This window comes from Limulus polyphemus, unplaced genomic scaffold (genome assembly GCF_000517525.1).
Source record: "Limulus polyphemus unplaced genomic scaffold, Limulus_polyphemus-2.1.2 Scaffold99, whole genome shotgun sequence".
NCBI lineage: Eukaryota > Metazoa > Arthropoda > Merostomata > Xiphosura > Limulidae > Limulus > Limulus polyphemus.
Genome location: NW_013665709.1, coordinates 171,840 through 185,540, shown reverse-complemented (window position 1 = coordinate 185,540; position 13,701 = coordinate 171,840). Strand labels below are relative to the sequence as shown.

Here is a 13,701-nt window from a genome sequence, read left to right as displayed (position 1 = left end):
GGTTTCCTTATAACGCAAAGTGAGACACCACATGATTTCCTTATAACGCAAATCGAAACACTACATGGTTTCCTTATAACGTAAATCGAAACACCACATGGTTTCCTTATAACGTAAATCGAAACACTACATGGTTTCCTTATAACGCAAATCGAAACACTACATGGTTTCCTTATAACGTAAAGTGAAACACCACATGGTTTCCTTATAACGTAAAGTGAAACACCACATGGTTTCCTTATAACGTAAAGTGAAACATCACATGGTTTCCTTATAACGCAAATCGAAACACTACATGGTTTCCTTATAACGTAAAGTGAAACACTACATGGTTTCCTTATAACGTAAAGTGAAACACCACATGGTTTGATGTTGCTTGGGATACGTTGATAGTTTTTACCACTGACCTTTGTATTCATGGATTTCCACCTGTTACAAGAATCATTTTGCTTACTACTGTATGAGTATGACTTGTTACAAGTCCTATTCTGATTCCCGTATTGGAAATTCAAAACCTCCTATCTGAACACATCTTTATGGTCTAAGTGTAGAAATATTTTACGTAGAAAAGGCCTGTTACATACCCTTCCCAAAAATTATAATTTTTCTGTAGCATCATACTACCTCCGAAACGCCAAACAATGTCAACATGTAGCTCTGTGACTTGCTGATTTACTTATTCAAAAGCACTTCAATATAACGCACTCAATCTTTGTCTGCAGAGCATATTGAGCGTTTCGTTAACTTCCCCAAAGAGTATAATCAGTTAACATTACTATCGAAATTATATTTTATTACTACCCACTTCTTCATTATTATCAACTAGATAAATAATATAATTAAATTTACAAATTTTGAATATCCAAATATGAATACTAACTGAGGTAATGCACATAAAGTTTTTATCTGACGTGAGAAAAAAATACACGCATATATAAATGTTATGAATCTTTATGCATAACAGTAATTTTACATAATATTTTTAAAATTAAAAATAAACTTTTAGAAATTCGTACAGTTAAAAATACGCCTAATATGTTACTTAAATAGAAATGCAAGGTTTGATCCCAGATGATACAAAAATACAGTAACCACAGATAAAAAAATGTTGAATGTGACAGATGTTCTATTGTAAAGAAGGAAAGCTTCAAGGATTCTTTTCTAGGACAACTTCCTGTGAGTAACATTTCTTATATTTTAATATGAAGAAGAAAGAGAATGCAGGATAAAAACATTTCCTCGTATTTTGTTGTTGCACTATACTTTCAGCTTTCCCATCCTATGTGAAAGGAGTAGCGATACCCAAAAATTGCATGTCCTCTCCAGTACTCTCTCTCTCTAAGGAATAAAAAAGTACTCTTTTCCACAAGGAGTTAAGACACTCCTATATATATATATATGTGTGTGTGTGTGTGTATAAAAGAGTATATCGTTTCAGGTTTTACTCCTTTAAAAATCTTAACTTACTCATTTTAGAAGCATTAAGGCCTGAAAATAAAAGGAACGGTTTTAAGATTTTAGTTGAGAAATATTTCACTTGTACATATGTATATATACTTAGTTTCTGAAAAAGCTATATGTTTATTAGGTCAATCTTTGGCAAACGAAGAATTTGTCAAAATGAAATAAAATTGTTATGAATGTTCTATTTAGAAATAAATCTTCTGATCAATAGGGGTAAATACGAGAGGAAAATGACATATATGGTAGATACATATATGAAACAGGGCACCAATGTCTATTCCGTAAGTCTCTTAAATGTTAAAATAAAACATTTCATTATACATTTTTTGAACTTGTGATATGATTTTTGCTACCACTCTTCATGATGAGGTACAATGTTATTAAAATAGTTATTAAAAAAGTAATGTTAGAAACCCAATATACTGCTATAAGACAAAACATTCCAAAAATATTTTCCACTTCCATTACTCTTACTCCGTTTATAAGCAGACATATCTCTGTGAGCTTGAAAGCGCTTCTTTTTATACAAATATCTGGTGTGATATGGATATTTTCATCCTTTAAATATAGAAAAAGTTCTGGTGTGGTATGGATGTTTTCATCCTTTAAATATAGAAAAAATTCTGGTGTGGTATGGATGTTTTCATCCTTTAAATATAGAAAAAGTTTTGGTGTGGTATGGATGTTTTCATCCTTTAAATATAGAAAAAGTTCTGGTGTGGTATGGATGTTTTCATCCTTTAAATATAGAAAAAATTCTGGTGTGGTATGGATGTTTTCGTCTTTTAAATGTAGAAAAAAGAAGTAAAGTCCTAAGATTCTCCTCAAACGTTTTCTACCAGCCGTCAAACTCAAGTGAATGCAGAAAAACTTATCATATGACAATGTTCATAAAAACACAAAAAATTGGATATACCTTTCAATGGATGTACACATTCTAATAATCTTTTATTCAAATCATAATTATCAATTGATAACCCTCAAGATAACTCTGAAACTGACTAACAAAATTATCTTCAGAGGGGGTATTTTTTGTTGTTGATGTTTACAAAAGTGAAACATCGTGTATAATAAAATATTAATAATTAGTAAAATCCTTTGTCATTGGTATTGTGACAAAGATTTAAACGATAATCTATAAACCCAGTTGAACCTGTGTGCGCCAGGAATAGTTCTGTTGAAACCTAATGTTTCAATAAAATATGACTAGTCAATACAGAGATTTCTGCTTAGAAATCTTTAACCTTGTGATACACTTAACAGAAAGAAATGTTAGATGACACGTTTCTCATTATTCTTTTTAAATATCAGAAATGAGTAGAAATTGTTAACTTAATCCCACTCTTTAAAATGCCATGTTGTTTATTGTCTATATTTTTAATTCCTCATCATAATACCTACTTTGCAAATAAACTGTTCTGGGTCTTCGTTTTGTAAGAAGTGTACATTTAGAATAATTACAATAACAGCAGCATTTTGTACAAAAAAATTAGAAAAAAACAACATTTTTCCCCATATTTTATAACCAAACATATTAACCCTATAAATTTCCTTCATTAAGTAATTTAAACATTGCATACAAAAAATATTGCAGTCCAATTTTCCCATGTAAACAAGGAGTAACAATTAAATATTTATTTTCATGCTCTTATAATTCAGAACATATCGAATCCATATTGTATATGTATTTTAACATTATCGCTTAAATTTACAGACATGGTAAAGCTATATTCATATGACCGAGGTGACCATTGGTCTGCATGGATTCGGATAGCTCAATATTTCTGACTTAAAGGGTTTCAAAGTTCCATTGTTATAGCTACTTAATTAAAATTACGAAGCACATAAGTTAGGGCAGACTGACAAACAACACTATTGCAAATAGCAAAAATAATATGCCTTCTTCCAAAAGCTTAATAAGGGTATGAGTCATCTTCAACATATTTCCTTGCATAAGCTATATATAGTTCAAATCGTTTGATCTGGCAGACCAAAAATTGAAACAAAACCATAATTTAAATCTACTTTAAGAATAGCACTGTGAAATCATGAAAAACAAATGATTAGTATGCTTAATACTATGTAATACACGAACACGTTTAATTAGGCCTGAAAGCTAAGTTATATTAGTCTGATAATTATTGACTGGCACTTTTCAGCGCATAATGAACTGTGCACGTATACGTTAGTAACATCAACAAGTGTCAAATATACTTCATTTATTCGAAAATTCCAAAAGGTGTCGCTAGTTGTATGACATTTCTGTTCCTATGCAGATGTTTTCTTCGTTAATTACTGAATACATACATTCATCCACACACGAATACTGATAAACAATATATCCTATTTATTTTATTTTCTATTAAGTAGTCTAGCTTTACGGCCATATATTTATGACTTTTTCGTTCTTTCATAAAGCATGGCAAGGTCGGATAGTTAGGGCACTCGACCCGGAATCTGCTGATTGCGAGTTCGAATTCTGTCATTGAACATTCTCGTCTTTTCAGCAGTAAGGATATTATAACGTGACAGTCAATTTCACTATTTGTTGGTAAAGAGTTTGCGACAGGTGTTGTTGTCTTCCCTCTAGGAACGACTAACGCAGATAACCCTCGAGTAGCTTTGCGTGAAGTTTAACAAACTAACATTTTATTAAATGTCAACTGGAATGTGTATCAACACAACCTATGATCTATATTTGTAAACCTGCTCTCGAAATATTTTACCGTGGTAAATATAGAAATGATGCAATGAAAATGTTCCATAAGCAATTCAGAGAAGACCCACACGTGCGTCAGAAACTACTGATAACATAAGCTTGACCGTATTGATTGTCTCTTATTAATATCACATTCATCTTGATTTAGCTGTTTATGAGGTCATTTTACAGAAGTGATGTACGTATAGAAGGTGTTCAGCGCTGACTTCTGTACTTTAATATGCAGTAATGTGGAAGCTGGTAAAACTTCTCCAGTTTTACACCACTAAACCTACACGTTAAAGTATAAGGTAGTTTGTGGACTTCGTGTTTATGAATTAGCTGCATGTATTTTTCGTAGTTTTTCTTCTGTAGAGAAGTAACTGTAGTCATTATTGAGTAGCACTTAATAAAATGATCTGCCTTCCTTCTGATAATGTTTGTGATTAATTTAGCACTAAGCACGGTAGCGCTTAGTTTGTAAGGATGGGCCGGGAAAGAAATGGCCGCTGCATATTTTATATTGCTCATCATAGTCTCAAATCTCTCTTATAACAATCTAAGAGACTTTTATAAACACCTAACTTAGGTTTTCGAGGTTTTCAAAAGCTATTAAGACCTTCAGTTTAGCCAAAAAACATCGCTAAAGTACAGAACCGGCGAGTAGCGTAACAACCAAATGTTCAACTGATTATTCTGATTCTGGCGGGCTAGCTCACCAATCCTCGAAGTTGTCGCGATGATTTGCACACCAAAATGTTGCAATTTAATTTGAGGAGTGCAGAAGCAGTATAGCGTTTCACTAACTTCAACACATGTTGTCCATCAAGACAACTCATCATGCCAAGCTAAAACTGCTGTCTTCATAGACAGGCACTCATCAGAGAAAAAAAGAAGAAGAAGAGGGAGGAAACAAGTAATAAAAAAATTGAAAACGAAGGATGATGTAGGGATGTCAATGCCAAAAAAAACAAGGTAGGGATGAATACACAAAACCATACACAAATCCCTCCATAAGTAGCCACTGAGTCAATGTTACAAGCTTATGAGAATTAGCCATTGTAAGACTTCGTAGCATTATTCAGTTTAAATGCTTTTATTCAAACCTGAATTCATGTAAATGAAAGGAATTCAACATTTAGTTGTAGATAAGAGTTGTAATGTGTTGTCTTGGTGGACATCATGTGTTGAAGTTAATGAAACGCTATAATGCTTCTGCACTCCCCAAGTTAAATAACCATCCCTACATCATCCTTATTTTTCTCAACTAGTTTTTATAACTTGTGTAATCTATATTCTTAGTGTATAGGTTGGTTTTACTTTTATTAAAAATATGACGTAGTTGTATGCAGCGATAACTTATAGACGCTAACTTATATAGCTGTTAAAAGAATGGATTTGATACACAAGAATCCTTTAGATGTAACTGTTATTGGATCCATTGAACTTAAAAAGCCCTAGTCAACATTATTTGATTCTGTTTCAGAGAGAAACGAAAGAGAGAGAGAGAGAGCAATTACTTCAGTAATATAGAAGTCATAAAATACCGAGATTCAAGAAGGTTCTCGCATTTTCCCAATCATCTGTAATTTTTTATCCTGTTAATTTTGGTTTCTGATGACATTCGATGCACATCTACGTGCATTAGCCCTGAAAAAATTGCTCGGCTCTAATACGAAGCATAAACTAGCTCATAGTAGATAATAACATCCATTCCGTGACCAGCTATGTAATATAAGCTGTCAACAGCCTAGTGTGGTCGATGTGTGCATATTTGATTCTGTGTAGCAATTTTTTTTTTTTAGTTTTCCACGGAAGGATTGGGGGGAGAAAAGGGTGCAGTTTCACCCCCCCCCCAACAATAACACGTGTCTTTTCATTCCCTGAATTCACGAGTAATACTCTCGATTTCTGTGTTTTGTTTTTGCGTAACTGTGATTCATTTCGTTTATCTGTATGCCGGAATCCATATTTTGTTTTTTTGCTACCCTCATATTCGTTTCGTTCTCCGCATGCCTTAATCTTTAATTTTCATATCGGCGCCTTGACTTACTGGCAGACGACACTGAACACGGTTGTGAAAAAGTCTAGTCATTAAACTTACACTCTAGGTCTTAGATTAATTCATACTAAACAAGTATTCTTACTTAGGTCTAGATATTAATCTCACGCTCTAGATCTTACGCTAATTCATACTACCAAGTGTTCTACCCTCCGGTGGCTCAGCAGCAAGTCTGAGGGTTTATAACTCTAAAAATAGGACCTCGATTCTCGTTTGACACAGCATAGATAGTCCATTGAGTAGCTTTGTGCTTAACACCAAACAACAACGACCAAGCACTCTAGTCACAAAGTTAAATCAAACCATAAAATCATTCATCTTACAATTTAGATCCAAAAATATGAGTAGCTGTAAAAACTCTCATACGTGTAGCAGTTATAACGAAATTTACCCATTGTTGTTTGTACCCTGACTCAAGATGAAGGTAATGGATCCTTCTTTGTCATACTCCATATTTAACACACGAACTAGCACCAAAACTATCTGTATTGGTTATTGATACTGAATACGGTGTTTGCATGTTGTCCTAAAAATACCCATGCAGAAAGACAGATGTGTGTTCATTTTAGAAATAGTTCCATACATACATACTTTACACCCATGTACATTTTACGTTGTTTTTAGTTAATGTCGGGTAGGAGTGCATGTAAGAAGCAAGTTTTCGGTATGCTAATGATGCAGCTAATGATATACGAGGACTATACTATGCTGTTGTCATTAAACACGCAAAAAAGCGCTTCGATATTGTGAACCACAGGTGGTATATTTCCTGATTGTTTGGGATGTTTGATGGTGGATCAAAATTGAGAGGTAATTAGTTATGCAACAATAGTCTCCCGCCGCCACTGTCTAACTCTCTGCTATAAATATTAGCGAAGCACTGCTTTATATATATATATGTATATTCTATGCTAGACGGTATATTGTTCAAACATTATCAAAGTTTATTGACAGTAATCTTCTTGTTGCTTGTTTTAAATAGCCAGATTAATTAGTTACACGCTGTCACCTCCACTGCACAACATTATTATTTGTTTATGAAATTAGTGTTGTTTGATTTGTATTTATTTATTATATGTTCTATTTCTCTGCTGTTTCAAAAACATATCTTTCAGTATACAGAAGAAAATGAATAAAAATGTATATTACGTACCAACTTTTAATACTCCAAGTAACACGTGGTCTGGTAATTAGGACGCTCGACTTGCAGTCTGCGAGTCATGAGGGGTCACTAATGATGCTAAATACCACATATTTTTCATACCTGATACAAGTGAATGACTTGTAAATACTAACCTGAAATTGATGTTCATTTCACAACATTTATTCTCTCTCCTCTATATAGTGTATATATGCGGATAAATAATGGAATGGTAAGATAACTCACAAAATAGTCCAGAAAATGAAAAAAGAAGGAAATTTCAACGCTTGTAAATCCACATGAGAACTGTAACTAAATATCTTGCCCCCCCCCCCATTGGCTCAGCGGTATATCTGCGGACTTATAACGCTAAATATCGAGTTTTGATACCCGTGGTGGGCACAGTACAGATAGCCCATTGTGTAGCTTTGTGCTCAAATACAAACAAACTAACTAAATAATTAAGTAGTTTGTATGCACATTCTATACCTAAATCAGTATACATACAGAACAAACATAATAGTTACAAAGCTAAATTGTAACCACAAGAAGTTTGATATTCATACGTCGACTTTATATTTTTTCCTTTCAACTTTAATATTTTATACAATTTTCCTAAAATTGCTACGTCAATATAACTGATTTTGAATATACTCAACACCGTAAGCGAAATCACAAAATTCTAAGACTTCTTGACATAGTTATTTCGTCTCCCACTAGGTAGCGTCATCTCGATAACACATTCAGCAATTTGCTCATGCTATTTTACTGTTACAACCTACGCACACCTGCGGTTAGCTGCGAATTGGTTGCTATGGTTACCGTCGTTGTTGGCCGTTGCTCCGTTTACTGTTGTCTACGTTATTGACGTTCAAATTGTGTGGTTGACTGGTGATATTTCTCGAAAGCTGTTTTTAAAGCAAAAAAGTGGCACCACTGCAAAGCATATTAGTCTGTTGCCTTATTGTCACTCTCCAAAATAAATGTTACGTGTTTTTTTTCTTGTTGCATATATAGATTGATGACTTTATCGGAAAACTTGCCGTTGAATCAAGGTACCCCTGATTAAAATACCTTCCTTTTGACGGTATACATTCTACATTTGTCTCGAACGTTTAAATATCAAATCAAGGCCTATTAATGTCTTGAAATTAGCCTCCCTCCCCTATTGTGATCTCATGATCTTTAGAACACAGCCTATTCTCAACATATTTGTCAATTAATGATTATCGGAAAACATTACTTTTGTCTTATATATTTTACATGTTTATGGATGTGTGTGCTTACTTCCGTCTTATAATACACTTCAAGTTGTGAAGTAAAATTAGTCAGATTGGGGCAGATAAAACATATACATATGAATAACGTTTTATACGTTAACAATATTGATTTTTAGGTTTATCATTTCCTTTATCAACTCAGGATGAGAGAAAACACAGTAAAACATTTGATCTTCTATTTAGTTTAGTTCATCATTGTGAGTCAGAGTGGTTTCAAGAATTACTATATCTTATTAGTAATCCTGAGTTAGGTAGGAAGAAGAAAAATTTTAATTAACCTTACTTAAAGCGATGGGCTGAGCTTAGTTTTCCACCAGAGACTAAAGGGAAATTGCCAGCAAGTCTTACATTCAATATCTAGATAGTAAAAACGAATTGACATAGGCTTGTTTGTTCTCTACACTTATGAAAAACATAGCATTAAGGAAAAGGTATTTAAATCAATATTCGAATGACAAGTTTTATTATTAAAAAAAACACAGAACGTTGTTCGACAATTATAGAATGGCAAGAGGACACCTGAAAAGCTGATACGTGCTTACTATTTATCTGTATTCGATCAAGTGTTTGGAGTTAATATACAATGTATATGATATTGACAGTTTGGTATATATATCAAAATACGATTCTTAATTTTGATTAAGTTCCGTTCTTGCGTACTTAAAACGCTAGAAACGCTATTTTTATGGGCATATCTAATATTTCACTTTCAAAGTGTAAGGTTGGAGCCCACAGTATGCCGCTGCACTGGCTCTTCACTGAAGATGGGCACTTTTTAAGGTTTCAGTCAATCTTGCAATTCGATTAAGAGTATCCGCGTAGGCGGCGGATGCTATGAGTGCTCTCCCTTCTTTTGATCAACAGCTCAAAATTAGGGACGGCAATGGCTGTCTTTGAACTAACCGCTTAGTGTTAGTGACACATAAGGTTCCGCTCAAGTTAAAATACCATTCCATAGTGTTAACGTCGCATAACGTTCCACTCATGTTCAAATACAATTTCAAAGACATGTGCGTTTTTCTGTGCAGAGTTTTCATTGCACGTTAGCTGTGCTTAAGCAAGTTTAATTGCTTCATGTTAGTACCTGTTAATGGGTTGACCTCATGTAACTGTTTTATATATATATATTGACGTTTTTGGCCCATTTGTTTTTGATGTTACTGTAATTGGGCACATGTAATTACCTCTCCCACCGAACGTGAACGAAGGTTATTTATTTTAATTCCTGTGTGTGTGTGTGTGTTTGTATTTGTAAGCAAGATTTCTCTAAAACGGCTGAGTGGATTCGGACGTAAGTTGGTATACATTTGGACTATGACCCAACTTAGAAGTGCTTGGTTGTTGGAGGGTCTAGGTAAAGGGTCAAAGAAAGGTCACGAAAATCCAAACAATCTCCTATCTGTTAACATGGGGACCGATTTTTCACACTATTTTTGTTCTATACCTCAATCAAAAATTATCGTATTTTGATGAAACTTGGTGGACATATCTAGAATATTATTTTTCATTGTCCTGCATAAAATGTTCTGTGTCTGTTGATAACGATGGACACACGGACACAATTTCATATTTTTTTAGAGCCGAATATAATTAAAGATGCGTGGCGGAGGCATGCGTTCTGTTGAGTGCCCCTCTAATTGTTTCAGGTTATTCTGTTTTATTATTTTTCCTGAGTTCATTATCATTTAACATTATTGTGGTTGAGAACATGCATTATTTCATACTATTGTGTTTTATGATTATTGACGCATTACTGTGGCTGTTTTATGTTATAAAGCATTTGGGTTGTGGGGTTCACCCTCTGGTAGAGCTCTAGATTTTGGAGCAGTGCGATACTACAAAATATTCCCCACACTTTAAGCTGTGGGTGCGTTATAAGAGGGACACTCAATCCCTTAGTGTGTATGGTATGATTCTCTTACTGGCTGCATTCCCTCTGGTTACTAGTTAAAAAATTGGATACAGTAGTAAGTAGCCGTAGTAGCTTTACAATTAATGAGTAAATAATAATAATACAAAGCGTTTATGTAGTCATGTGGTTTGGAACATTAACTCGTTTCATGTTATTTTGTTCATTTATGAGACACTTTGTACTTCATGTCGCTGTGGTTAGGTGCATAATATTTTGTGTTTCACCTTACTGAGGTTGGACACATGAAATAGTTTGATCTTATTCTGTGTTTTTCTCAGCATACTTTTCATCTTCTTACTTTGGTTAGACACTTTATAGTTTCATGTTCTTTTTTCTTTCTACACTATATATTTTACGTTGCTATGATTGCGCATAATTAAGTATTTCAAACTATTGTTTGTTTTGTCTTTTATTAGGTGCATCGTGCATTTCACCTCAGCAATTAATTGTTAATGTTACAGTTTTTTTCTGGACAGATTTTGTCTTTGATCGTATTCTAATTGGGCAGAGTAAATGTTTCATGTTATTTGTGTTCTGACTACAATCTGTTTTTTGATGATACAGTGTTTAGGAACATGCAGTTGCTTTAGTTTACTGTAATACTTTGTGTTACATGGACTTTTTCATATCAGTGAGTTTTAAATTTCAGTTGTAGTGTCGCTTCTTACTTTTTAATTTTATTCATCTTTCTTCACAACAAAATATCATACAACTTGGATGAACTTTCTTTGCAGACGTTTTTAAATCATTTGTTTTTCTTCGATTATTTGATTATTTATTGATTGTGTTGCTAATTGTGTAATTTCGCTCTTTTTGTAACAGATGAAAACCAATGATCAGTTAACAGTGTGGATAGCAGTTACTGAAGACAGTCTCGTCCTCCTGGACTACGCAACAATGGTATGTACATAACATATTGTACTCGTATATTTACAATGGATTTATTCCAAACAATACTTTTATAATTTAGTGAAAAGTAAAAGTAAAAAAATTGTTAGCGCGCCTTTCGAGGAAAATACATAAAAGGCGCAAATTGTACAACTAATCTGTTATTTGACGTTTATTTACAGATTTAGTGTTAACTCTCTCAGACAATCACCGTAATAAATAGATTAACTTGCTTCAAATCCAAATGACAAATAGTCAACTTGACAGATAACAATAGACAAACATTTTGGCAGCGAGAATGTGTTTATGTGTGTTTTATAGCACAACTAGATTGGGCTATCTGCTGTGTCTACCGAAGGAAATCGAATCCCTGAATTTAGCGTTGTAAATCCGTAGAGGCAGCGAGGAAAAAGCAATCTTAAAAAATTACCAACTAGCAATACTGTTTATAATGAAAGGCTCTAGCAATACTGTTTATCATAGGAAAAGCCTTTCATTATAAACAGCTGGATATTAAGATAACTATGGTTATGGTTGTACGTGGATTTGTTTTTAAGATTTAGGTATTCCCAGTGGCACAGCGGTAAGTATTAAGGTTTATAAAACCATAAAATCCGGGTTTTGATACCCGTTATGGAAACATCATATCGTGCTTCTTGTAGCTTTGCGCTTAACTACAAACAACAACAACAATAAAGAATTAGAAATCCATGCTGTATCTACATTGAATTATAAGTTTAAAGTATTATTAACTTTACGTGGAGGTTACCAATACAAAACTATCAACTTTTTATACTAGAACATTAGAGAAATAAGTTTTTATTTAATTGTTGAAAGTGTCTATTATTGCAGGTATTAGAAGGTTTTGTTGATATCACAACATTAAAGAAATCAACTGTTGTACTAAAGCGTTAAAAGTGTTTGTTGTTGTGGGTGTTAGAGAGGTAAAAGTACCAGATTTTGTTGATATCACAGCATTAAAGAAATCAACTAGTACTTTTACCTCTCTAACACCCACCACAACAAACACTTTTAACGCTTTAGTACAACAGTTGATTTCTTTAATACTGTGATATCAACAAAATCTGGTACTTTTACCTCTCTAACACCCACAACAACAAACACTTTTAACGCTTTAGTACAACTACAACAATTTATTCGTTTAATGCTCTAATATCAACAAAATCTTTTAAGCGCTAATTGTGTCCGTTGTTCCAGATGTTATACGAGTAAATGTGTCAAATTGTGTACGTGTTAGTCTCAGCTGTTTTATATAATTCGTTGTTAAAATACTCTGTTGCCATAGGTTTTATTGTTAAATATATCAGCTCTTATGGACGAGATAGTGTAACGCTATCTATGTTGTATGTGTTAGAGCGTAAAGGTGTTAGTTGTATACTAGAGTCGTAATTTACTATTCTAACCAATGTTAATCTGAGAACATTAATAACACGAACTTTGTCACTAGATTGTATTGTACAATACTTTCTGACTGTAAATCGTGAGGGAAATAAGAAAGAATTCTGTAAATAAAAATAGTCGTTGTTCTGGGCGTAGAACGATCTCGTAACTCAACAACAGTTGACGCTAACGATACATATGAAATAAGTAGTTCTTTAATTACGGTGTTATCGGTTTTCTTGCACACGTATATATCATATGGAATGCTTAAGGTTTAATTAAAAGCAGCAAGTCAAGCAACTGTATTAGAAGAAATTGGCGTTCGATTGTAATATGCCATAAGATATTTTTTCTTCTTTTCGTACAACACGTTAATATTATGATCTACAAAATGTCACCCACTTTACAGTATTATAGAGTTTAGAAATATTAAATCTAAGTGAGCTGAGCTTTGGTAGTTTATTCCAAACTCATCGCTGGCTTTGCAATGTATTTTGTACAACAACACATTAAACGCTTATCAAAATTTTTAAAAAAGGTCTAACGTTAGGTCGTAGAGTAACGTTATAAGTTTATTTATTGATAGTATTAAGTATGGTAAAGTTTAGCTCTAACTAATCTAAAACAAAAAACGTACACACGTTACAGTGTTAATTTATCTTTATATCGAATATAAGCCATACTTTATTAAATACGGCTAATATTCGACAAGTGGACTTACAGATTTCGGTGTCTGCGACTATAATTCTTTTGTATTATTCCAGAAATCCTGCATTTAAAGAAATACTATTGCTTGTTTGTTTGTTTGTTTTGAATTTCGCGCAAAGCTACACGAGGGCTATCTGCGCTAGCCGT

The 13,701-nt window shown here is 33.4% G+C and overlaps 1 protein-coding gene across 1 annotated transcript in view; it reads left to right on the top strand.

The window, feature by feature from the left end:
- LOC106469811 (uncharacterized protein CG43867-like) overlaps positions 1-13,701 on the top strand; it is a 206,013-nt gene that overhangs the window by 177,796 nt on the left and 14,516 nt on the right. The window contains exon 27 of the mRNA XM_022399301.1: positions 11,380-11,457. Coding sequence (XP_022255009.1) covers positions 11,380-11,457 — 78 coding nt within the window. The remainder of the gene's footprint in view (positions 1-11,379; positions 11,458-13,701) is intronic.